Below are 26,315 nucleotides of genomic sequence, written 5' to 3'. Positions count from 1 at the left end.
TCTTTGGTGATAATTCTCTTTGTGTCGTTTGGTATAGAGCCGTGGCTCTTTAGAGGGATATAGAGCAGTGGCTCTTCAGAGGTAAAAGCTCTGGTTCTTGGTAATATAGAGCAGTGGCTCTTCAGAGGTAAAAGCTCTGGTTCTTGGGGATATAGAGCAGTGGCTCTTCAGAGGTAAAAGCTCTGGTTCTTGGGGATATAGAGCAGTGGCTCTTCAGAGGTAAAAGCTCTGGTTCTTGGGGATATAGAGCAGTGGCTCTTCAGAGGTAAAAGCTCTGGTTCTTAGGTATATAGAGCAGTGGATCTTCAGAGGTAAAAGCTCTGGTTTTCATGGTACATTTGGTAAAGCTGGTAAAAGCTCTGTCTTTATAGTTTGTTGTACATTTCTGTACCTGTTCCAGCCGACGGGGTCGGTACCGACCCCCAAAATGACATCTGGTCATAAATCAATATTTTTCAGAGTGTTGCATATTAGTTGCGATTTTTTTTATCGTTTTCAAGTATTAACATCACTAACATGTCACAAAAGCATGTAGAATGTATATTATCATCAATACGTTAGTTTAGCAATAGGTCTATTTTGCGAGACTGTGACCATTTTGGAATTTTTAACCATGGGAATTGTAGTCTTTTTGCGGCCATTTTGTGGAGGGCATCTATAGCTGTCGATCAGCGTTGGAATTTTTCCGAACTACACTTCCTGGCAGGTTCTATGGGGGTTCAAAGTTCAGCGTTCTGAATGAATTATATCAATAACTGTTATTATTCGGGATAATAAGCCACAAAAGGTAACGTTTTTGACAAATATTGAAACGCAGTTAGTTTCTCCTCCCTATTGTTAGCATGTAGCAACAATTAGATCTGAAATTAGTTTCAAAATGGTTGCACTGTGGTGAAAATAAAAAAGTACAGTAAATTACAGTAGATATCATTATCTGTTCTTATGCATGCCTGGTGATACTAAATCCAAATTGAACTCGGTCATTTGAAAGATAATATATGTATATATATATAAATGTGCGAATTGGCTATAATAAGGTAATTTATAAGCCTCCTATTCTATATTCTATAATAATATTTCAAATTGCATTGGTCCGGATGGGAGAATTCAGTACTGCATCTACAGAACCTTCTGTTTAATCATCTTCCCTTTATTAATTTCCTTAGATTTTTTGTACACATGATCTCAAGAAGGTACTGAACGAGATCAGTGGCAGTTTTTTATGTTTGGTCATTATTAGCATGGTGTTATTCACTGTCAAAGATAATATTTCTGACACTGAATACATTCCCTGAGGTCCATAGATGTACCTAGATACCAAGTGTAGAAGTGGAGCAATATTCCATTTACCTAAGTATATATTTTAGGCGGATTTTCACCACGGTGGAACAGGTTAACCCTTTGTATATTTGTTTCCCTTGTGTCACCCAGCCTATGGTGATTCTTTCTTGTGTATTAATCTTTTGTTTCGCACACAGGGACATTGAGAACAGGAAGATACCCTGGGTCTACATTTTGCATCACGTAGGTGACTTGATGTTAAAGACACCAGCTTTAGAGTGAGCACCACCACCTGTACTTTTGGGCGTCCGGCGCCTGTAAAGGGGAGGGTGGGTTTTCATTTCCTTTTTGTGTATTTTATTTGGTGCCACTAGGTAGTCCTCCTTGATCTGTGTTGGTGTTTTTTGGTTGTGAAATAAATACTATTATTTTGCAAATCTTTCCGTGGTTTTGTGTCACTGCACCCTCACCTAACGTGTCTGTGGCCTTGTGTTGCGTACCCTTACTGGGGTGCGTAACATTATTGTTTAAGCATTTCTGGTTGAAATAAAATTATATGTAATTATTTTTACGATTAATTGCGAATTGTTTCATGTTGAGCTATAGATTGTGGATGAATACACACAGAAAAGGTACACCATGCCAATGTTCATGCTGTGTAGGGATGGGTACCGAATTCGGTTCTTTTGAGGTACCGAACCGAAACACGTCGGTACTACCGAGTATCGATTCAAGTGATACCAAAAAAAAAAAAAATAATAATCTTTTCATGTCAACGTTCACACGCACAATATATGCTTACCTAGGATTTGACTTGATTCAACAACAAAGCAGTTGGAGCAATGGCAAGCCGAAAACGGTCGAAATTGTAGTTATTTGAAGTTAGGAATTTTTTAGACTAAAGTACAGAAAAAAGGTACCGTTGGGTACCGGTATCGATTCACAGGTACCGGTACCGTATCGGTTCAAATGTGAAAGGTACCCATCCCTAATGCTGTGTCATACTTTTTTTTTAATTTTTTTTTTAACGAGACGATTTAGAAATGTGTCCATTGGAAATACATTGCAATTTCAAGCGAGGTGGACCGGCCGGAAACAACAATGACATAACAATGACACTACACCTCCCTATAGACCTTCCAATCAGAAATCCCCCCCCCCCCCATACACACACCCATTTACATTTAGTCATTTAGCTGACGCTTTTATCCAAAGCGACTTACAAGTTCTGTATGACAAGTTAGTTTATTAGGACAAGTGCACGATGACAACACACACACACACAGAGACACACACACACAGAGACACACACACACAGAGACACACACACACACACACACACACACACACACACACACACACACACACACACACACACACACACACACACACACACACACACACACACACACACACACACACACACACACACACACACACACACACACACACACACACACACACACACACACACACACACAATGTTTTGAATAGAATAGATTAGGGTTTGTTTACCAGTGCGCACAGTGGAGAAGAAGAGGAGCCAGAAGAGACAGAGGATGGGTGCAGCCACCACCTGGGTGACGGCGCCAGAGTGGATCTTCTTGTCCAGCTTGGAGGGCAGGTAGGCGTAGTACATGTTGTACCGGTCCACCAGGTGCTTCAGAAGCATGTACATCAGACCTGGGAACACACAGGATTTATAACTTTACATATTCAACATTATGGCTAGCTAGCGGAGTCTCAAAATATACCAACTCTCAATTATGACGGTTGGCGACATCAAATCAGTCGGACAAATCCGATACAAGAAAAAGGAACTGTATATAGACCTGTTCGCTGTATACAAACGTACCGCGTTTGTGCCAATCGGCAATACCAACTGAGTCATGTGACCAGGGCTTGACATTAACACCCGCCAAATGCGGGTAGAATTAGGCAGTGGCGTGTAACTCTGTTACTCTTACCAGCCACTTTGGCGGGTAGTCCGTGCAGCGTCACCGTTTTTAGAGTCGTAGTGAAGAGTCTCTTTCTCGGAACGCAGTGCGTGCTTACTTGCGTCACGTGTAATGGGAGTCTCTCTCTCTCTCTCTCGGAACGCAGTGCACGCTTACTTGCGTCACGTGTAATGGGAGTCTCTCTCTCTCTCTCTCTCGGAACGCAGTGCACGCTTACTTGCGCTGCGCGTAATGAAAGTCTCTCTCGCTCTCTTTCTCTGTCTCAAGTAGCCAAACTTTACACTATAAAAACAAACTGGATATTTGGATAAAGTGTGTGTGTGATTTTTGGCTGGTGAAAATGCTGAGTGGCTAGTGACTTTGGAAAACCACTAGCCACAGTGGCTGGTGAGCCAAAAAGTTAATGTCAAGCCCTGCACGTGACCAAGTTGCCCCATACCTGTGCGAGCTGCTGCGCTAAAAAAAGTATGACACTCCCCTGACTAAAAGTTGTTTCTCTTTCTATTAACTCATTGACGGCCAATAACGAGTAAACTCGTGTTTCGAGTAAACTCGTTTTTGGATCCTTTGATCTTTTTCCTTTGATCCCCGTTCTAAACTGTCATCCGGATCACTCTAGGTGTCCCTGGCTCATTTGCCTACGTTGGAATTGCAATGCAGATCGAATATCACCAGGTGGCAGTATCGCCTACCTTTTGAACTCTGATAGTCCAGTTCAGACATTGTCTCTACTGATCCCTTTCTGTCAAGACTCGCTCTGAGGGGGAGGAGCTCTTGCAGAGCAATCGCTAGGAGATCTGCTTGCCTCAAAACCTATAGTTTCCCGTAAACACAAGTAATTACATATAAACGAGTAATCGCGATCGCCGATGGGATCATTGGAACTATTAGAGTACCTTCTGGCTAAGGTAAGGTATTTTCGATGTCTATTTTACCGAACCTGAAACATGTTTCTGTAACGATCAGTGTCTTATTTTACCGGACCTAAACCAAGCTTTTTCTAACGATCGCATTTTGTGAAGGCACATATGTACATGGTATATACCTTTGATTTGGGAGTATTTGGGGTTTCAGGGGATCAACCAGAACGATTTATTGCATATAACGCGTCTTATCTCGCGATCTATGGAAAAAGACTGGATTATTTTGGAAATGGCCGATGTTTAGCGTGTAATAAACTACAAACTACAGTGTGTAGAAACAAACTATTTTTTACATGTTGGACTAGAAATAGTGTCCGTCAAATGAGCCATACTATTGTCTCCATAGCTATAATATAGAATATACAATAGCTCTGCAAAGATCGTGAAATATCGTGAAAAGAAAAGCTGGCGCTAGCCAGTGCAGATGGGGGAAGCTTGTGGCCACCAAAGAGTTAATATGCTTTTTCCCCGCCCTCCCTGCCTTCCTCTACTCTGACTCACCAAAGGGAACAATGATGGGGCAGGTGATGCTGTACGCCATGACGACGGTGAAGACGTTCATCATCCAGGCGTAGGCCACGCCGAACTGGAACTCATAGGCCTGGTGCTGCAGAGGGAGAGGAAGGAAGGAGACATCATCATCATCAACCTTTATTTATTCTCGAAAATACAATTGAGGTCACCCTCATTTTCAATGTCAAAACTTTACAGACATTTCAATGCACACATTTCTACAATATAACAATAATATAACTTATAAATGGCCTTTTCCAGTGTTTAGCATTGTTTCCTAGCAATGGGGGTTTGTATCAATGGGGTCTGTGTCTCTAATTCTCATTTTGGCGGATTGCTCCAATTCAGTTGAGACAATATCCTCCCCCAGTGAACTAAGCCATTCTGATTTGACTCGCTATCCTACGTATCATGGAGCTGATCTGCAGTAACGCCCCCTCTATGGTTGTAGCGCAACCATTCGCTCAACAGAGCGAGTGGAAATACCCGACAGAGACAGCAGAGAACGAGAGAGGGAGAGAGATAGAGAGGGGGAGAGCGAGAGAGATAGAGAGGGAGAGAGAGAGAGAGAGAGAGGGAGAGAGAGAGATAGAGAGGGGACACGGAGCAGGAGCTTCTCTCTCTCGGGGAAAACACACACGCATTTACACACAAGTTCACACAACCTCCCGTCCTCGCCGGGCGGGGATGGAGCTTCTCCACTCGCATATCACTGTCAAACTATCTTTGACTCTCACGCACGCGCCCGTATTCCGATCCGTGAAATAATATTCACAGGGGTATATCTCTCTCTGTCTGACTGTGGTTGACTGTCACTCAAAGCGCTTATGGGCGGAGCCCAGCCCAAAACAGCTTGAAATCTTGAAGTGGAAAAATGCTGCTTTAGAGTACTTCATTAGAAATACAAAACAATGGGCGGCCGGGTGGTGCAGGAGATACCAACGCAGGAGATACTGGTATCGAGCCCAGCTCTCTGCGTTGCTTCCGGCTTGGCCGGCCGTCGTACTAACACAATTGGCAGTGTTAGAGGGTGGGAAAGCCGGTGGGTGGGTCCTGGTCGTTGTAAACAGCGACTCCTACAGTTCGGTCGGGCGCCTGCGAAAGGATCTAAGGGGGGTAGTAATAATAATAATAATAATAGATTGGATTTGTAATGCACTTTTTGTTCGCTGGGATCCCAAAGTGCTACACTACATGGTTAAAACAGTTAAAAAAAATAGAATAAAATAGTTATTAGTAAAACAAATAAAATAAAATACAGAATAAAAATAGAACATAGTTAATTAAAAACATAGTATAAACAGACAATTTAAAAACAAAGCGCAATAAAATTTAAATAAAAAGCTAACAGTCAAAGGCCTTTTTGAACAGATAGGTTTTCAGGCCTGCTTTGAAAGAGTCCAGGCTCTGTGGTGCCCTCAGCTGGATGGGGAGGCTGTTCCACAGGCGTGGTGCAGCCGTGCAGAAGGCTCTGTCACCCATGGTGCAGAGCCGGGTATTGGGGACCCGAAGGAGCAGGCTACTTGCTGATCTGAGGGTGCGGGTGGAGGATTGTGGAGTGATGAGTTCCTGAAGGTAGAGGGGTGCGTGTCCGTTTATGCAGTTATGGGTGATCGTAAGGATTTTGTAGTTGATCCGGGATGAGACGGGGAGCCAGTGTAGTGAGTGAAGGATGGGGGTTATGTGATCGTGTTTACGGACTCTCATCAGGATCCTGGCAGCGCTGTTCTGGATGTATTGCAGCTTTTGGATGCTCTTGCCAGGAATCCCGATGAAGAGTCCGTTACAGTAGTCCAGTCTTGAGGAGATAAAGGCATGGACAAGCTTCTCTGCATCTGACAGGGTTAGAATGGGACGGAGTTTTGATATGTTTTTTAGGTGATAGAATGAGGTGGTGTTTTATGTGGGTGTTGAAGGTCAGGTGGGGGTCAAATCGAACCCCCAGATTTGTGACTGAAAACATGGTTAACAGAAAGGTTGTTAGGGGGGACATGATGACTACAGATGTGTTCTGTAGGCCAAAGGAGTCGCATCTCATGTCCTTTCAAAAGTGATGCACCTATCTATTTCACAGATTTCACACTAAACAGGGATATGAGTTAATATCTATGAGAAGCATGTTCAGTCACACTCATACCCCCCCCCCCCCCCCCGACACTCAACTAACCGCCTCGGCCAGTCCTTCATACCAGCGGCCATCAGGCTCCACAACAGTGGGCAGGGACTGCTGCCAGACATCCAACTACTAGGAACCTAAAAGGACAATAGACCTACTTTATGCATACCACACCTTATGTGAATACTGTATACTTCATCAGATCATATATTTAGCATTTAAGCATTTTTAGATTATATATTAGATTATATTTAGATTATATATTGTAACTATTTATTGTAGGGCAAATATAACTGAGAGGGCATACATACCCTCATCTCGCACCTTGTTGCCCATATGCACATGTCCAGAGTTAATTATATTGTTTTGTTATATTGTTTACACTGCTTTTTTACTACCTGTACCTCCCCTCCCCCCTCCCCCGTGCTGCTATGATGCCTGAATTCCCCCAAGGGGATCAATAAAGGAATATCTTATCTCATCCACAGCAGTAATGTGCACGTGAACACAGTCTATGCTCCAGTTCATAGATCCCTCACCCACTTCACGTTGCGTCTGTCCGCGGCTGAGGGTGCGAGGAGGCACAGCCGGGTCATGTGACTCACTCACCCTCTTCACGTTGCGTCTGTCCGCGGCTGAGGGTGCGCGGCACAGCCGGGTCATGTGACTCATTCACCCTCTTCACGTTGCGTCTGTCCGCGGCTGAGGGTGCGAGGAGGCACAGCCGGGTCATGTGACTCACTCACCCACTTCACGTTGCGTCTGTCCGCGGCTGAGGGTGCGAGGAGGCACAGCCGGGTCATGTGACTCACTCACCCACTTCACGTTGCGTCTGTCCACGGCTGAGGGTGCGCGGCACAGCCGGGTCATGTGACTCACTCACCCTCTTCACGTTGCGTCTGTCCGCGGCTGAGGGTGCGAGGAGGCACAGCCGGGTCATGTGACTCACTCACCCTCTTCACGTTGCGTCTGTCCGCGGCTGAGGGCGCCAGGAGGCACAGCCGGGTCATGTGACTCACTCACCCTCTTCACGTTGTGTCTGTCCGCGGCTGAGGGTGCCAGGCACAGCCGGATCATTTGACTCACTCACCCTCTTCACGTTGCGTCTGTCCGCGGCTGAGGGTGCCAGGCACAGCCGGATCATTTGACTCACTCACCCTCTTCACGTTGCGTCTGTCCGCGGCTGAGGGCGCGAGGCACAGCCGGATCATGTACATCAGCAGGCCGGGGATCCGCAGCAGGTCCATAGCGTTACCGATGAACGCCGAGGCGATGACGTAGTTCACAAAGAAGGCCCCGTTGTCTGGGAGGAACACACACCTGGAGGAGGATAGAATAGAATAGAGATACTTTAATCATCCCGAGGGAAATTTGGCACTACAAGTCGCTCACGGTAAACATTTAGGTAGACCAAACAAATCACGAATAAGAATAGCAAAAAATGGCCTAAGAATAAGGAATAAAATAAGCCTAAGAATAACATAATAATAATAATAAACGACGGTCCGGGATTCACATTAAAATTTCCTCTGTTATGTATGTACAATCTAATATAAAATATACAGTAAAAAATACAGAGATCTACATTAAGTGTACAATCAGTAAGTGTAATATTGACAATGTTGTTTTAAAAGTAAAAGTCCAGGAATATGGTAACTGTCACCCTGTGCTCAGTGATGCAGTGAGGCACAGAGATGCCTTGTAAAGAGAAGCAACACATTGATTTTGCCTCATATTTCAAAAAAAGGATCTCAGTCGTTGGAAAAACCCATGGAAAAGCCTCCGTTTCCTGGGGGCGCGGATACAAGAGATTCAACTCTAATTGACTTGAAACAACATACCCTTGTGATACGTAACATAATGGAGCAACTATAAACTACCAACACGTTAAACTGAGGAAAACATTACAATTGTGGTATGTGGGTGAACAACAAAAAAGGCAACTCCTTCTGCATTGAAAAACTCCTCCATACTAAGAAGAAGAGGCGTTTAGTGTGATGGCTTCACCACTTTCATAAAACAGAAAGCATCTGCTGATAGATGTACCAGGTCTGTAGTCAGAGGGGACTGTGTAGTCCCAAACAGGAGGTCTGCTTTTAGTCAGACAGCCTTTTCCGTGAGAGCAGCCCACACCTGGAACAGTCTGCCAACACGGCTCAGGGAGTATCAAAGATACATCTCATTTAAAACTAACTTAAAATCATGGTTGAGAGATGGTCAAGTGTGCAACCATTTTAACTGAGGGGTTGTATTTTAATGTATTTATTTGTATGTATTTTAGTGTATTGTAACCTATACTGATTCCTACTGTGTTTTAATTATTGTACTATGTTTTTTAACTGAGGGGTTGTATTTTAATGTATTTATTTGTATGTATTTTAGTGTATTGCAATGCAACCTATATTGATTCCTACTGTGTTTTAATTATTGTACTATGTTTTAATTATTGTTGTGCTCATGTCACCTGCCCCAGAGACTACAGTTGAAAATTAGCCAACTTGGCTAAACTGGCATATTTAGTCAAATGTTTCTTAATATGCACTGTCTCTGTATTTTAAACCAATAAATACAAATACAAATACACTGACACACTTCACCTTGGTCAGGGTTCCCACAGACATTGCAAAATGAAATTAAATGACTTTCAAGTGGTTTTCCAAGCACCATTTTTCATTTTAAAAGGGCATTTAAAAGGATACAATTCACTTTTAAATGCTGTTTTTTATAGAAAAGATCCAATATGTATGGCTTAAAACCAATTAGTTACACTTTAAATAAAAATAACATTATTTCTTGATTCAGAACTATTTTATCATGGATGAACAAAACTTTCAATGTGAATGGTTGACTTTTTAAGCACCTTTGACACCTTGCATGGTCGCCTCCGCCGTCGGTGTGTGAATGTGAGTTAACGGGTAAAATGTGAGGAACAAATTGTAATGCGCTTTGGATAAAAGCAGCTATATAAATGCACCATTTACCATTTTATCTAATCTAATGTCATAATAAATAAAAACCTTAATCATTTGAGGCACAAACACAAGCCTAGAAGATACTATTCTGAAGAGAAATAATTTTTTCTAAACAACAGTGAAATAGCAACTTTTCACGTAGCATTGATCAAACAGGGACCAACTGTCCTCTAAAAAAACATTTCTGCGTAGTGCACCTTTAACGTCTTCACCAGGACAGAGTCGAGACTAAATCCCTGTTGGTCCACAATAATTGATCATCTGTGCATCAAGAGTAGTGTGCTATGTTTCTCTACACACCAAACTGTTACTACAAGTACAATCCCCTGGCTGTGGTGAACAGTACTTACTCAAAGCGGACGGTGGCGTCAGCCAGGAACTTCTTATCAAAGAGCCAGCGGAAGAACAGGTCCAAGCTGTTTAAAGAGAAGAGGCAACGTGTTATAGCCTACATCTTTAATCATTATGTGATCAGCTGTCCTCGGGTCATTAGACAAAGACATGTTTTGTAAAGGTGTGTGAAGAGAAAAGATTTTCAATCAGCATAATATGTGGAGTGAAATATATAACTCAACACTAACCTTTATCAGGCTGGGCCCTTCTTAATCATATTATCAAAGCTAGTATCATTTAGCCAGTGCAAATATATACACACACACACACACTATATATTATATATATATATATATATATATATATATATATATATATATATATATATATATATATATATATACACATATATATACTGTATTATAATAATAATAATAATAATAATAATAATAATAATAATAATAATAATAATAATAATAATAATAATAATAATATATTCGATTTGTAGTGGAACAAATCTCAATATACTGTATGTGGAACAAATCTCAAGGCACTACAGTGTAGTGGAACATTAAAAACTAGTAAGAGAGTAAAAAAGTAACATAAAATAAGTAGGACTAAAACTAGTAAAAGAGTAAAAGAACATAAACAGAATATATAACGCATTATTCCAGAACACAATGTAGGCCTTGATATTAATGACCTTAAATCAGGGGTATTCGATTACAATTTGAGATGGTCCAGTAACACATTTTCTAGATCAGGGGTTCCCAAACTTTTCAGGCCGGGGCCCAGAAAATAAGGCGTCAGCGAGCCGCGGCCCAATGCACATCGTCTGACTTTTTTTTTTTTTTTTTTTGCCATGCGACCGATTTTTTAAGCCAAATATCACTTCAATCCTATTAAGTTAGTTCAAGTTAGTTATTCATTTATATGTGCTATTTATGAGAGGGCTAACTTGTTGCAAAATAATAATGATAATAATAATAGCCTCATTAAAATACTATTGTTGCTTCGGTTGTTTTCAGCGTTTTATGTGCATAATCTGTTATTTAGTTTGAAATGTTCGTTGAAATAAGTAGATTTTTCGTTTTTGTTTATTTATTAAGTTAATATAAAACCATATAGTCACATTTTAGAATACAATAGAATAGAATTTTAGAATACAACTAGAAACACTGTCCTGGCCTGCTTCTAAGTTCAGTGGCCTGACAAAAAAAATTTAAATAAAAAAAATAAAATAAAAAAAAATAAAATAAAAAAAATATATTTTTTTATTTTTTTTTAAATCATCTCGCGGCCCACCCGTGGCTGCTCGCGGCCCACCTTTGGGTCGCGACCCCGACTTTGGGAACCACTGTTCTAGATGACAAAGGTCTGGATTATTAGCAGCTATAATTGGCACAGTATACTATAGACTACAAGTAGATGGTTTTCTAAGAATTGCCGTGGTATCTGGTAATGTGTTTCTCTGTCACACAGCTAATCTTTATACCATGCAGTGATGTCACAGCTACTCTGTATACCATGCAGTGATGTCACAGCTAATCTTTATACCATGCAGTGATGTCACAGCTACTCTGTATACCATGCAGTGATGTCACAGCTACTCTGTATACCATGCAGTGATGTCACAGCTACTCTGTATACCATGCAGTGATGTCACAGCTACTCTTTATACCATGCAGTGATGTCACAGCTACTCTTTATACCATGCAGTGATGTCACAGCTACTCTGTATACCATGCAGTGATGTCACAGCTAATCTTTATACCATGCAGTGATGTCACAGCTACTCTGTATACCATGCAGTGATGTCACACCTACTCTTTATACCATGCAGTGATGTCACAGCTACTCTGTATACCATGCAGTGATGTCACAGCTACTCTGTATACCATGCAGTGATGTGACACCTACTCTGTATACCATGCAGTGATGTCACAGCTACTCTGTATACCATGCAGTGATGTCACACCTACTCTTTATACCATGCAGTGATGTCACGCCTACTCTGTATACCATGCAGTGATGTCACACCTACTCTTTATACCATGCAGTGATGTCACACCTACTCTTTATACCATGCAGTGATGTCACAGCTACTCTGTATACCATGCAGTGATGTCACAGCTACTCTGTATACCATGCAGTGATGTCACAGCTACTCTGTATACCATGCAGTGATGTCACACACAGCGCTGTTTACTGCTTCGTATAGCCCACTTGATTGGGAGTGAGTTTGTATAATTCAGGGGATTGGGTTACTACCGCCGTCACTTGTGTGCAGTGCAAAAGGCACACGCTAGAAACGCCCCTGTGTCGCACAAGCCCCTGTACGAATGTGCTTCAGAGCATAATGGGCGGAGTCACCGCGTCCTGTGGACATTTAGACACTTTAAGTAAAAGTGCTGAGCCTCTCGCTTCCATTTTGCACACGGCGGGGCGTGTCTGTATGCAAATTCAGGTGTGCGATAATGCGCTTCCAGTCTAACACTAGCACAGCCATGGAGAAAATGCCACTAATTCCCGCCAGAAACGGGTCAGACGACCCGACAGCTTATATGAGAAATATGAGAAAAATAAACAGTGTAAACTATATAATTACCTCTGAATATAAAAATATGAGGTTTACCACAATGAAATGTAGGTTTGGGTGACATATACAAACATTTAAAAAAAAATTACAACAAAAAAAAAAATATATATATAATAATTATTATTTTTAATTTTTTTGGATGGAAGAGCCACGCGTTGACGGGGAAATAGCCACATGCGGCTCGCGAGCCACGGGTTGGACACCCCTGCGCTAGACGCTCGCAAAGTGATGTGACTTTTGTCTGTTCCAACGGCCCATATGTGGAACGTTTTTCATTCATGGGAACCCAGCTGCGTTGATTCTGGCCACTTACGGAGACCGTTTCACGCGTTCAGGAATGTGTGACAGTAAAGTGCGACAGTAAAGTGTGACAGTAAAGTGTGACAGTAAAGTGTGACAGTAAAGTGTGACAGTAAAGTGCGACAGTAAAGTGTGACAGTAAAGTGTGACAGTAAAGTGTGACAGTGAAGTGTGACAGTAAAGTGTGACAGTAAAGTGTGACAGTAAAGTGTTACAGTAAAGTGTGGCAGTAAAGTGTGACAGTAAAGTGTTACAGTAAAGTGTGACAGTAAAGTGTGACAGTAAAGTGTGACAGTAAAGTGTGACAGTAAAGTGTGACAGTAAAGTGTGACAGTGAAGTGTGACAGTAAAGTGTGACAGTAAAGTGTGACAGTAAAGTGTGACAGTAAAGTGTGACAATAAAGTGTGACAGTAAAGTGCGACAGTGAAGTATGACAGTAAAGTGTTACAGTAAAGTGCGACAGTAAAGTGCAGTACCTGCTCAGGCCCAGTGAGGGCAGCAGAAGGACCATGAAGATCAGGAAGGTGTAGCACTTGTGCATCGTGGTCCTGTTCTCTCCCGACCTGCACAGAAGCACACGTCAGAAGGAAGGCAAAAGGATCAGTTCAAGGTGAAAGCTGAGTTGGTTCAAGGCCAGACCATTTCCACTTGTATGCAGACAAACACGGCCTGATGTGGGTGCAGAAAGTTCTGGCAGGACAATCATAAAGGGATTGAAAAAAGAAACTGCAAATACAAAACTGGCCCCTGTAAATGTCCAAACCCAACCCCCTCCAATGTAGTTTACCCCCCACCCCACCTACTCCAATGTAGTTTCTCCTCCCTCAAATGTATATACTCCATTTTTTGACTCTTTTTGTACTCATAAACAGTACTGTATATTTGTAGATCTGGTATGTCATAAATGTATAGATGTAGCAGTACTGTCTACCTGTATGTCATGTATGTCATATATGTTATGATGCATTGAAAATGGGGGACCCTGATGTAAACAAGACGAAAGTCTTTCTCTGGTCTGCATCCCCTTAACAATTGTATGTATTGCGCCGTACTGTATTGTACCCCATTCTGCAATCCGTTAAATACAATTTTCAATCAATCAATTAATCAATCAAACCTCGTCCAGTGAGCCTCGAAGAAAGCAGAGTAGTAGACGATGGTGGGGAGCAGCGAGGAGAAAGCCCACAGCAACAAGGTCGGGAAGAACTGGGTGACGATGGGGTTCTGGGGAAGGAGACGAGTGGAGACATTAGAACAGCGGAGCAGCAAGTCAACCCTGTTTCCATCCCAGTTCTGGTGAAGGAGACGAGAGGAAACATTAGAACAGCGGAGCAGCAAGTCAACCCTGTTTCCATCCCGGTTCTGGTGAAGGAGACGAGAGGAGACATTAGAACAGCGGAGCAGCGAGTCAACCCTGTTTCCATCCCGGTTCTGGTGGAGGAGACGAGAGGAGACATTAGAACAGCGGAGCAGCAAGTCAACCCTGTTTCCATCCCGGTTCTTTGTACATATTATTATGATATGTGTTCTGACTTCATCATCTCTACACAGTAGTTGTATGAGCCTTACAGGGATAACTACAGGTTACTGCAGGTTATAGTAGTTTAGGGATAACTACAGGTTACAGTAGTTTATGGATAACTACTGCAGGTTATAGTCATTAACGTTGAGCTTTAGTTCTTAGAACTTTGCCTCGCGTTAACATTTGATAGCAAGTTTCTCAAGTTTCAAGTTCAAGTTTCTTTAATAGTTGTCATACAGAAGTACAGAATACTTTCATACAAAATGCTTCTTACTGTTACGCTCCAGAGACTGTGCTAGACAAGATAGTATCAAATAACATAGTATAGCATGTAATTTAGAAGAAGAAAATGAGGTCACAGTGTTCGGTATAGACATATGTACAATGTTCTGAGTTACCATATAATATACAATACTATGCAGTGTACTAATGTACAGCACTATATAGTGCAAAGCAGAAATGGGATGAGGTACAATTTAGGTACAATTTACAGTAAGGTGTACGAGTTGTAGTGCAATCCTTCATCAATAAATATAAAGTGTGGGGAGTGGGTGCTACAGTGTGTTTGTTTAAAGTGGGTGTGTGCTATAAAGTGTGTGGAGTGGGTGCTACAGTGTGTTTGTTTAAAGTGAGTGTGTGCGTGTGGATGTGTGTGCTATGTGCGTTTGGTGGTTGTTGTTGTGTAGTGTTCATTGTTCGTTTAGCAGCCTGATGGCCTGGGGATAGAAGCTTCTTCTGAGTCTTTCTGTGCTCGCCTTGAGACTCCGGTATCGCTTGCCTGACCGCAGCAGTTCAAAGAGGCAGTTGTTCGGGTGACTGGAGTCTTTAATGATTCTCTTAGCCTTGCCCTTGCAACGCTTGTTGTAAATGTTCTGGAGGGTGGGGAGCCCCCCTCCAATTGTGCGTTCGGCTGAACGTGTCACTCTTTGTAGTCTGCTTCGGTCTTGTGCAGTGCTATTCCCAAACCAGGAGGTGATGTTGCCGGTCAAGATGCTCTCTATTGTACATGAGTAGAAGTTCTTAAGGTTCTTCTGACTGACTTGGAACTTCCTTAGGCGCCTGAGGAAGTAGAGGCGTTGTCGTGCCTTCTTCACAACACTATCAATGTGTGTGGTCCATGTCAAGTCCTCGGATATGTAGGCTCCGAGGTACTTAAAGCTGTTGACTCTCTCAACCGGTGCCCCGTCGATGCTGAGGGGGCTGTAGTCCTTGACCCCCGACCTCCTGAAGTCCACAATCATCTCCTTTGTTTTGCTGACGTTCAGGGAGAGGCTGTTTTCCTGACACCATCCCGCCAGGACCTTGACCTCTTCCAGGTAGGCCCTCTCGTCGTTGGCAGAGATCAGGCCCACCACCACTGTGTCGTCAGCAAATTTGATGATTGTATTGCTACTCCGCTGAGCCACACAGTCATGTGTGTACAGGGAGTAGAGGAGGGGACTCAGAACACAGCCCTGGGGGGCCCCTATGTTGAGGGTGATGGATGAGGAGGTGCAGTTGCCTGCTCTCACCACCTGGGGTCTGCCAGTCAGGAAGTCCAAGACCCACTGGCAGAGGTCATAGTTCAAGCCCAGGTCCCTGAGCTTGGCTATGAGTATGGAGGGGACTATGGTATTGAATGCCGAGCTGTAGTCGATGAATAGCATTCTCACATAGTTCCCCTGCCTCTTGTCCAGGTGTGATGCTGCTGTGTGCAGCACATGGGCTATGGCGTCCTCCGTGGACCTGTTGGGGCGGTATGCAAATTGCAGGGGGTCCATGTTGATGGGGAGGGAGGAGCAGATGTAGCCCTTTACTAGCTTCTCAAAGCACTTCATGGCTATGGAGGTGAGAGCTACAGGGCGGTAGTCGTTGAGGCAAGCAGGCTTGGATTTTTTGGGTACAGGGATAATAGTGGACTTCTTCAGGCAGGTGGGGATGACAGCCTGTTCTAAGGACAGGTTAAATATGTCAGTGAATACTGGGGCCAGTTGGTCGGCACAGACTTTTAGGACGCGGCCGGGGATGCCGTCCGGACCTGCTGCCTTCCTGATATTCACTTTTTTAAAGGTCCGCCTCACCTCATGCTCTGTTACCCTGAACACTGCGCCTCCATCAGCAAGTCATGAGATATAGAATCCCGTCTCTCAAAGTCACATAAACGTCCCAGGAACACGCCAACTTGTTGGGAAATTCACTTATTTGCCATCTAGCCTGGAGTTAGACAAGCAGATACCCTTTTCTTCTGTGTGCATGCATTAGGCTTAGGGAACAGCCGCACTGTTAGCCTAGCTTAGTGTCATTCACTGGAAGTAGGTGTGCCAGTGTAGCCTAGTTCCTAACAGTCACGAAATACACTCCAAATACAACTCCAAAATGTTCCTGTAAACATGTTGTGACCTGTGTATTTACCACGTAAAATATATATATTTTTTATTTGCCTAATGCATGCACAGAGAAGAAAATGGTACACTGTATGTATCTGCTTGTCTAACTCCAGGGTAGATGGCAAATAATTTCCCAAAAAGTTGGCGTGTTCCTTTAAAACAGTACTATTACCTGTTCTTACCACGACTTATAGAAGTACATGGAAGATTGCATGCGGTGTTGAGAGATTATTTCATACACCACTGACTGGCATTGCTAACTAATGCTATCAAGAGAAAAAGAAGTTTACTTTATTGTCAATGTACACAAGACAATTGTGTGTCTAGTTACACACAGTCCTCATATCCCTCCTAGTTACACACAGTCATCATATCCCTCCTAGTTACAGTCATCATATCCCTCCTAATTACACAGTCCTCATATCCCTCCTAGTTACACACAGTACTCATATCCCTCCTAGTTACACACAGTCCTCATATCCCTCCTAGTTACACAGTCCTCATATCCCTCCTAGTTACACACCGTCCTCATATCCCTCCTAGTTACACACAGTCCTCATATCCCTCCTAGTTACACAGTTCTCATATCCCTCCTAGTTACACAGTCCTCATATCCCTCCTAGTTACACACCGTCCTCATATCCCTCCTAGTTACACACAGTCCTCATATCCCTCCTAGTTACACAGTCCTCATATCCCTCCCAGTTACACACACAGTCCTCATATCCCTCCTAGTTACACACAGTCCTCATATCCCTCCTAGTTACACAGTCCTCATATCCCTCCCAGTTACACACAGTCCTCATATCCCTCCCAGTTACACACAGTCCTCATATCCCTCCTAGTTACACACAGTCCTCCAGGGGAGGAAACTAACTTTTTGGCTTACCAGCCAACTGGCGAGTATCTGATTTTTTTTACCAGCCAAACAGATTTTTTACCAGACAAAAAAAATCGCTAATTGTGATAATTACTTCTTTGTATGTCAAGCCGTGTCAATGTTGTGTATGCATCTGGGTAGGCACACTGTGCCTTTAAGACAGCACAGTGGTCTTACGACAGTGCTGTGAAGTACCGTCAAGTGTTGTGGTAACGTCAGTTGGGTTGGTGTGCTGTTGTGCACAGTGCACTGGTTGAGCTAGCCCCTTTCGTGACTGCGATGTGCAAGCCAGGGGCTTTTGAGCATGAAATAAAATGTCTAACCTTACGTCGTAGTCCGGTGCTTTTTTGGAAACATTATAGTCATAACAGATACACCTAGCTGGCTGCTTTGAGCACACGGGGCTAACGTTAGCTAGCAAGCAGCTATAGCTAAAACGCTAACTAGAAGCTAACCACTGTATACAGTTCCAGTAGACTAACATTACACCTCTGTGATTTAAATGTGTCCTTAGTAACTTATACTCGAGGGTTGTACTAGGGTTGGATGCAGTTCCCCGTTGGTCAGTCTGTCTGTTTTCCATCTTCTGCTGTGTTTAACGTTATCTGTTTGCGAGTGCTCCTGATGGCTAGCCTAGTACCGCGGGACTTTTATTATTATATGTCCGCGGGTTGGCCAGTACTGCGCAAACGTTTATTAAACATTATATGTCCGCGGGTGGTCTTGTGCAGTGCTCTCGTGGCACTGTCAACTAAAGCGAACACTCAGAAGACGCGCACCGTTTGCCAGTGCAGTGATTGCAGAATGTTTTATTTTTTTGTATACTCGCCAGCAGGGGAGGAAACTAACTTTTTGGCTTACCAGCCAACTGGCGGGTATCTGATTTTTTTTACCAGCCAAACGTAAAAAATACCAGCATTTGGCCAGTAAAGTGGCCTAATTTCCTCCCCTGCAGTCCTCATATCCCTCCTAGTTACACAGTTCTCATATCCCTCCTAGTTACACACAGTCCTCATATCCCTCCTAGTTACACACGGTCCTCATATCCCTCCTAGTTACACAGTCCTCATATCCCTTCTAGTTACACACCGTCCTCATATCCCTCCTAGTTACACACAGTCCTCATATCCCTCCTAGTTACACAGTCCTCATATCCCTCCCAGTTACACAGTCCTCATATCCCTCCTAGTTACACACACAGTCCTCATATCCCTCCTAGTTACACAGTCCTCATATCCCTCCCAGTTACACACAGTCCTCATATCCCTCCCAGTTACACAGTCCTCATATCCCTCCTAGTTACACACAGTCCTCATATCCCTCCTAGTTACACAGTCCTCATATCCCTCCTAGTTACACACACAGTCCTCATATCCCTCCTAGTTACACAGTCCTCATATCCCTCCTAGTTGCACACAGTCCTCATATCCCTCCTAGTTACACACAGTCCTCATATCCCTCCTAGTTACACACAGTCCTCATATCCCTCCTAGTTACACACAGTCCTCATATCCCTCCTAGTTACACAGTCCTCATATCCCTCCTAGTTACACACAGTCCTCATATCCCCCCTAGTTACACAGTCCTCATATCCCTCCTAGTTACACACAGTCCTCATATCCCCCCTAGTTACACACAGTCCTCATATCCCTCCTAGTTACACACAGTCCTCATATCCCTCCTAGTTACACACAGTCCTCATATCCCTCCTAGTTACACACAGTCCTCATATCCCTCCTAGTTACACACAGTCCTCATATCCCTCCTAGTTACACACAGTCCTCATATCCCTCCTAGTTACACACAGTCATCATATCCCTCCTAGTTACACACAGTCCTCATATCCCCCCTAGTTACACACAGTCCTCATATCCCTCCTAGTTACACACAGTCCTCATATCCCTCCTAGTTACACACAGTCCTCATATCCCTCCCAGTTACACACAGTCCTCATATCCCTCCTAGTTACACAGTCCTCATATCCCCCCTAGTTACACACAGTCCTCATATCCCTCCTAGTTACACACAGTCCTCATATCCCTCCTAGTTACACACAGTCCTCATATCCCCCCTAGTTACACACAGTCCTCATATCCCTCCTAGTTACACACAGTCCTCATATCCCTCCTAGTTACACACAGTCCTCATATCCCTCCCAGTTACACACAGTCCTCATATCCCTCCCAGTTACACACAGTCCTCATATCCCTCCTAGTTACACACAGGTCCTCATCCCAGGCTGCAGCTCGACACCAGATCTCTTACATTGAGGTACTAGATTACTATTAGATCTCTCACGTTGAGGTACTAGATTACTATTAGATCTCTTACATTGAGGTACTAGATTACTATTAGATCTCTTACATTGAGGTACTAGATTACTATTAGATCTCTTACATTGAGGTACTAGATTACTATTAGATCTCTCACGTTGAGGTACTAGATTACTATTAGATCTCTTACATTGAGGTACTAGATTACTATTAGATCTCTTACATTGAGGTACTAGATTACTATTAGATCTCTCACGTTGAGGTACTAGATTACTATAAGATCTCTCACGTTGAGGTACTAGATTACTATTAGATCTCTCACGTTGAGGTACTAGATTACTATAAGATCTCTCACGTTGAGGTACTAGATTACTATTAGATCTCTTACGTTGAGGTACTCCACGGGCTTGGTGACGTTGAACTTGTCCATGGTGGAGATGATGATGGCCGGGGTGGTGAGGAAGAAGAGCAGGAGGAAGAGGATGCAGTTGATGATGAAGCAGCGGACCCACCAGTAGACGCCGCCCAGCGACAGATTCTCCCTGTCCGGAGAAAAAAGGAAATGACGCGATCTCAGAAAAGTTATAGAGGAAGGTGAATAACAATAGAAACTAATGTATCGCTAGTGTAGAGTCATCGCTTCGAGGCTGAAGCCGTTTGTATTAGTATTTGGTAATATTTGTGTTTGCTGAACGAGGTGAAGCAGAACAAGTCAGGAATATGAGGTATTATATACCTTTGGGGCGTGGAATTATGCAAAAATATCTTCAGATTGAAAAGAAAAGTCAGAGGAAGGTGAATAACAATATAAACGAATGTATCTCTAGTCTAGAGTTATCGCTTCAAAGCTGAAGCCGCTGGAATATGAGGTATTATATACCCTTAGTGGCGTGGAATTATGCAAAAATGTCTGCGCTGCTCTTTACATATGATTGGCTGGCTGGTAGGAAGACTTGTTCAGGAGCCAATGGCTGTGCAGGGATCACCCAGAGTACGAGCTTTGAAGCTCTGCGTTAACTCATATCACTAGAGCAGGGGTTCTCAAACTTTTTTTATACCACGACCCCATTTTATTTAGGAATTTTTTTGGCGACCCCACACACTTTCAACGTAGAATTAAGGAATATCAAAAATAAAAAAACACGTTGTTGAACTTGATCATGCATATTTATTAGAACATTTTATTACAGCACTATGTTATCAACACACATTTATAAAACGAGGCATATTTAGCCAAAATATGTTGCCAGAACATTAAAAAAAAACTTGCCAATGCGCGACCCCCACTGTCAGCTACCCACGACCCCCCCTTTGGGTCGCGACCCTTAGTTTGAGAACCGCTGCACTAGAGATACATTTGTATCCATTGTTTAAATTTGTGAGACTTTTTCAAAGACTTAACGCTCCCGACAATATTGACCACATCTAATTTAGTAGAAACTAGGGGTGTAACGATGCAACCTCACAACGATTAATTTCTATTACAATTATTCAGGCAACGATTCAATGCATCATGAAATCTCTTCATTTGACCACGATTCGATTCGATACATTTTCTATTCATTTTCTATCAGTTAATTCCCCAACAAAATTTGAATACACAAATGTGGCTGGGGGAACTGATTCACTCAGCATGAATGGACTATAGGTCAATAAAAACAATACACACAAAAAAATAAAAACATTAAAAAAAAATAAGATTTTAAATATTATTATTTTGATTAATTTCGATTAATAGATTCTAACATTTTCAAATCGATGCAGTTGAATCGTCACATTAGAATCGATGCATTTCAATTAATCGATGCATCGTTACACCCCTAGTAGAAACGTATGATATTTAAGTTGAGTGGGGATAGGGGAGGGCTCTGCTCTGTCACCCCAGGCTCTGTCACCCCAGGCTCTGTCACCCCAGGCTCTGTCACCCCAGGGTCCGGGGCGTAGGGGACGTGTTATGGAACAGAACTCACCAGCGCAGTCTGTCTGTGGGTCCGGGGCGTAGGGGACGTGTTATGGAACAGAACTCACCAGCGCAGTCTGTCTGTGGGTCCGGGGCGTAGGGGACGTGTTATGGAACAGAACTCACCAGCGCACGTTCTGTGGGTCGGGGGCGTAGGTGACGCTCCAGTTGTAGACGTGGAGGCTCTCGCTGAACTGAGACGAGCGCGGCTCCTGCTGGCAGGTACAGCCGTGCATCTGGCAGGCGTTGAAGTCCTTCAGGATGCTGAAGGCACAGGAGGGGTGGGTTAGGGTTAGGGAGAGGGTTAGGGAGAGGGAGGGTATGGGTTAGGGTTAGGGAGAGGGTTAGGGAGAGGGAGGGTATGGGTTAGGGTTAGGGAGAGGGAGGGTATGGGTTAGGGTTAGGGAGAGGGTTAGGGAGAGGGAGGGTATGGGTTAGGGTTAGGGAGAGGGTTAGGGAGAGGGAGGGTATGGGTTAGGGTTAGGGAGAGGGTTAGGGAGAGGGAGGGTATGGGTTAGGGTTAGGGAGAGGGTTAGGGAGAGGGAGGGGTGGGTTAGGGTTAGGGAGAGGGTTAGGGAGAGGGAGGGTATGGGTTAGGGTTAGGGAGAGGGTTAGGGAGAGGGAGGGTATGGGTTAGGGTTAGGGAGAGGGTTAGGGAGAGGGAGGGTATGGGTTAGGGTTAGGGAGAGGGTTAGGGAGAGGAAGGGTTAGGGTTAGGGGTATTTCAACACAGTCACCAGGAGGTATGGGTTCATTGACATGTACAGTATTTCCCAACGGATTCTCACAGGGAAAAAACTAGAACAAAAAACGATCTGTTTTGAATGCATTATACAGTATGTTCATTTCCTATTTGGTCAAAATAATTCACTTTACTAGTCTATAGGTATACCTTCCTGGACATTTACCTTTTACTATAGGTAAATGGATATAAAAATGTTACATTTAAATTTTACTGTACATTTTACTGTATATTGTCAGACTGTATATTTCAGAATTTTTGAATGTATATCTCTGACTGTGTATTTTTATTTTATACTTATTCCTATTCTTATTTTTGACTTTGGACTAACTACTGCACATGTTCATTGTGGGCGATCTGTGGTGCTGAGTTTCCCTCTGGATCAATAAAGTACTTCTATTCTATTCTATTAGATTACGTTTATTTTAAATACAATATTATGTATTACTTGAAAGTGCGCACGTCACACACACACACACACACACACACACACACACACACACACACACACACACACACACACACACACACACACACACACACACACACACACACACACACACACACACACACACACACACACACACCTTCCTACAGGCGATATAGGCCTAGTCGCCTAGAGCGCCACCTAGCGCCTTTTTTTTTTTTTTGCAGTTTTGGCGCCCCCCTCTATATCTGCAACCATTATTTTTACATAAAAAAAATTCTAACATAAGGGAAAATGAGCCAAAAATCTAAAACGGTCGGTCGGTCTGAGCCTCAGCTTTAGGTGTTCACAGTCAGAACATGCTAGAGCGCTGTGCATTGATGGGTATCGGTCAAGTGTTTATAGAATTGAGCGTTGAGGAAAGACAGACTAACGTTAGAGAACTATGAAGAGGCAAAAGCCATAAAAAAAAAAAATTACAAAAAAAAAAGTGGTGAATCTCGCCTAGGGCGCCAAATGTGCTAGGTCCGCCCCTGCACACACACACACACACACACACACACAGAGCAGCACTCACATGGCGGTCATGGTCTCGTTCTGGAAGGTCACGAAGGCCATGCCCAGCGGCTTGGTGTTGACCTTCTCCTTCTCCTTCCTGTACTCCTCCTTCAGCCGCGACTCACACTTGGTGTAGTAGCTCACAGCCTCCTCCTGAGGTCACGAGTTAACAACAAACCATTCACAGGTGAGTTAGAGGTGTGGGGGGAAGAATTCAAAACGTACAAAACACTCAGCTAACACACCGCAGGGGGCGTGGTCATACCGGAGGGGGCGTGGTCATACCGCAGGGGGCGTGGTCACACCGGAGGGGGCGTGGTCACCGTGCAGGGGGCGTGGTCACACCGCAGGGGGCGTGGGCTATAGACCACTGCACTTCCGCGTTACATTGAAATCACGGAGGAGATAGCGGGGGGAGCAACTTAATGAATGTGGATGAGAGAGCCGTGATGTAAGTGGTTGCAGCTACGGCTGTGGGGGTGCTAGAGACACGATCCAATAGACTTTTATGCGCCTGAATCTCCTGAACACGGCGCGACCCATTCCAAATAGATCGGAACTTAATCGGCCGAGATAAAGTCCCTTTTTCAGCACCTACTGTACTCCCCCATACGCATGCGCAGATTGCCAACGTATTCTGACGGCGCGCGACGAGGCGCGAAACCGGGTTAGAATGTTCCATCAGTTCCATCCATCCACCTGGAGACTCAATGAGGTAATTGTAGATGTCGCCATAAGACGCGTCTGGCCATTGAGTGGGATCATTTTTCCATTATCCTGTTCGGCTGAAAGGACACCGGCCGAGTAGGGTATATCTTGCACTGGCCACCGAAGCAGGCACAAGCTCCCCCCTCTGATGGAACGCTCTAACCCGGTTTCGCAGCGTGTCGCGTGCCGTCAGAATACGTTGGCAATCTGCACATGCATGTGGGGAGTAGGTCGCATGGCCGAGATAGAACCAGATACAGTCCCTCCTGCTGCTGGCCGAGATAGGGCCAGATACAGTCTCTCCTGCTGCTGGCCGAGATAGGGCCAGATACAGTCTCTCCTGCTGCTGGCCGAGATAGGGCCAGATACAGTCTCTCCTGCTGCTGGCCGAGATAGAACCAGATACAGTCTCTCCTGCTGCTGGCTGAGATAGAACCAGATACAGTCTCTCCTGCTGCTGGCTGAGATAGGGCCAGAGTCTCTCCTGCTGCTGGCCGAGATAGGGCCAGATACAGTCCCTCCTGCTGATGGCTGAGATAGGGCCAGTCTCTCCTGCTGCTGGCCGAGATAGGGCCAGATACAGTCTCTCCTGCTGCTGGCCGAGATAGAACCAGATACAGTCTCTCCTGCTGCTGGCCGAGATAGGGCCAGATACAGTCTCTCCTGCTGCTGGCTGAGATAGGGCCAGAGTCTCTCCTGCTGCTGGCCGAGATAGAACCAGATACAGTCTCTCCTGCTGCTGGCCGAGATAGGGCCAGATACAGTCTCCTGCTGCTGGCCGAGATAGGGCCAGATACAGTCTCTCCTGCTGCTGGCTGAGATAGGGCCAGAGTCTCTCCTGCTGCTGGCCGAGATAGGGCCAGAGTCTCTCCTGCTGCTGGCCGAGATAGGGCCAGATACAGTCCCTCCTGCTGCTGGCCGAGATAGGGCCAGATACAGTCTCTCCTGCTGCTGGCTGAGATAGGGCCAGAGTCTCTCCTGCTGCTGGCCGAGATAGGGCCAGAGTCTCTCCTGCTGCTGGCCGAGATAGGGCCAGATACAGTCCCTCCTGCTGCTGGCTGAGATAGGGCCAGAGTCTCTCCTGCTGCTGGCAGAGATAGGGCCAGATACAGTCCCTCCTGCTGCTGGCCGAGATAGGGCCAGATACAGTCTCTCCCCGCTGCTGGCCCCAACCTGAGTAAGAGTGGGTGGATGTCAGCCCCTTCCCTTTGTTTTGTCAGCTCTGACTGAGCAGGATGCCCCTCCCCCGGGTTTTGTTTTTCAAAGCTAGGCTTTGGAGAAGGTCTGAGGAGAAGGTCTGAGGGGGAAGTGAGGGGGAAGTGAGGGGGAAGTGAGGGGGAAGTGGGGAGGAAGTGGGGAGGAAGTGAGAAAATGTCTTCTGCCAAAACTACATTACAAACTAGCTGTGGTAGGAATGGGGCAGCAGCAGTTTTTTCTTTGACTCAGTGATTTAGAAATGCATACATTTGTAAATAGATAGAGTATACTAAAGTATACAGCAGTAAAGTGGTGTTGAAGGCAGGGGCGTATCTCGACCCAGCACTTCAGTAGGGCACAGAAGGGCACCAACAACTACGAAGCGGGAGCGCGTAGCGCGACCGCGAAAAAAATTTGGCCGGTTTTGGCCGGTTTGTGGGCGAAAATGTGTGGATTTTGTAACTATTTTTTTTTAACTTTATTTCGGTTTTATGGTTAGGTTAGGGTTATGTTATTTAATTATTTTGGGGAGCCAGCCCCCCAAACTCCTGAAATGCATAGAAATCTATGAAATAAATAAAACAATCTGACATTTATATTAATTAAAAAGAGCTAGCCACCCAAACCCCTAAAATACATAGAAATCTATGCATTTTGGAACAGTTACTATATATATAGTCAATAAA

The 26,315-nt window shown here is 44.3% G+C and overlaps 1 protein-coding gene across 1 annotated transcript in view; it reads right to left on the bottom strand.

Moving 5' to 3' along the window:
- The window catches only part of LOC311231806 (CSC1-like protein 2), a gene marked incomplete at both ends in the record, with an annotated part of 89,568 nt that overhangs the window by 8,272 nt on the left and 54,981 nt on the right, over positions 1-26,315 (bottom strand). The window contains 9 exons of the mRNA XM_084318430.1: positions 2,797-2,964; positions 4,664-4,769; positions 7,949-8,111; positions 10,114-10,179; positions 13,473-13,559; positions 14,114-14,220; positions 20,426-20,579; positions 22,124-22,261; positions 23,744-23,877. Coding sequence (XP_084174556.1) covers positions 2,797-2,964; positions 4,664-4,769; positions 7,949-8,111; positions 10,114-10,179; positions 13,473-13,559; positions 14,114-14,220; positions 20,426-20,579; positions 22,124-22,261; positions 23,744-23,877 — 1,123 coding nt within the window. The remainder of the gene's footprint in view (positions 1-2,796; positions 2,965-4,663; positions 4,770-7,948; positions 8,112-10,113; positions 10,180-13,472; positions 13,560-14,113; positions 14,221-20,425; positions 20,580-22,123; positions 22,262-23,743; positions 23,878-26,315) is intronic.

This window comes from Notolepis coatsorum, assembly GCF_963971535.1.
Source record: "Notolepis coatsorum genome assembly, chromosome: 7".
Lineage (NCBI taxonomy): Eukaryota > Metazoa > Chordata > Actinopteri > Aulopiformes > Paralepididae > Notolepis > Notolepis coatsorum.
This window is presented reverse-complemented; position numbering and strand designations above follow the sequence as displayed.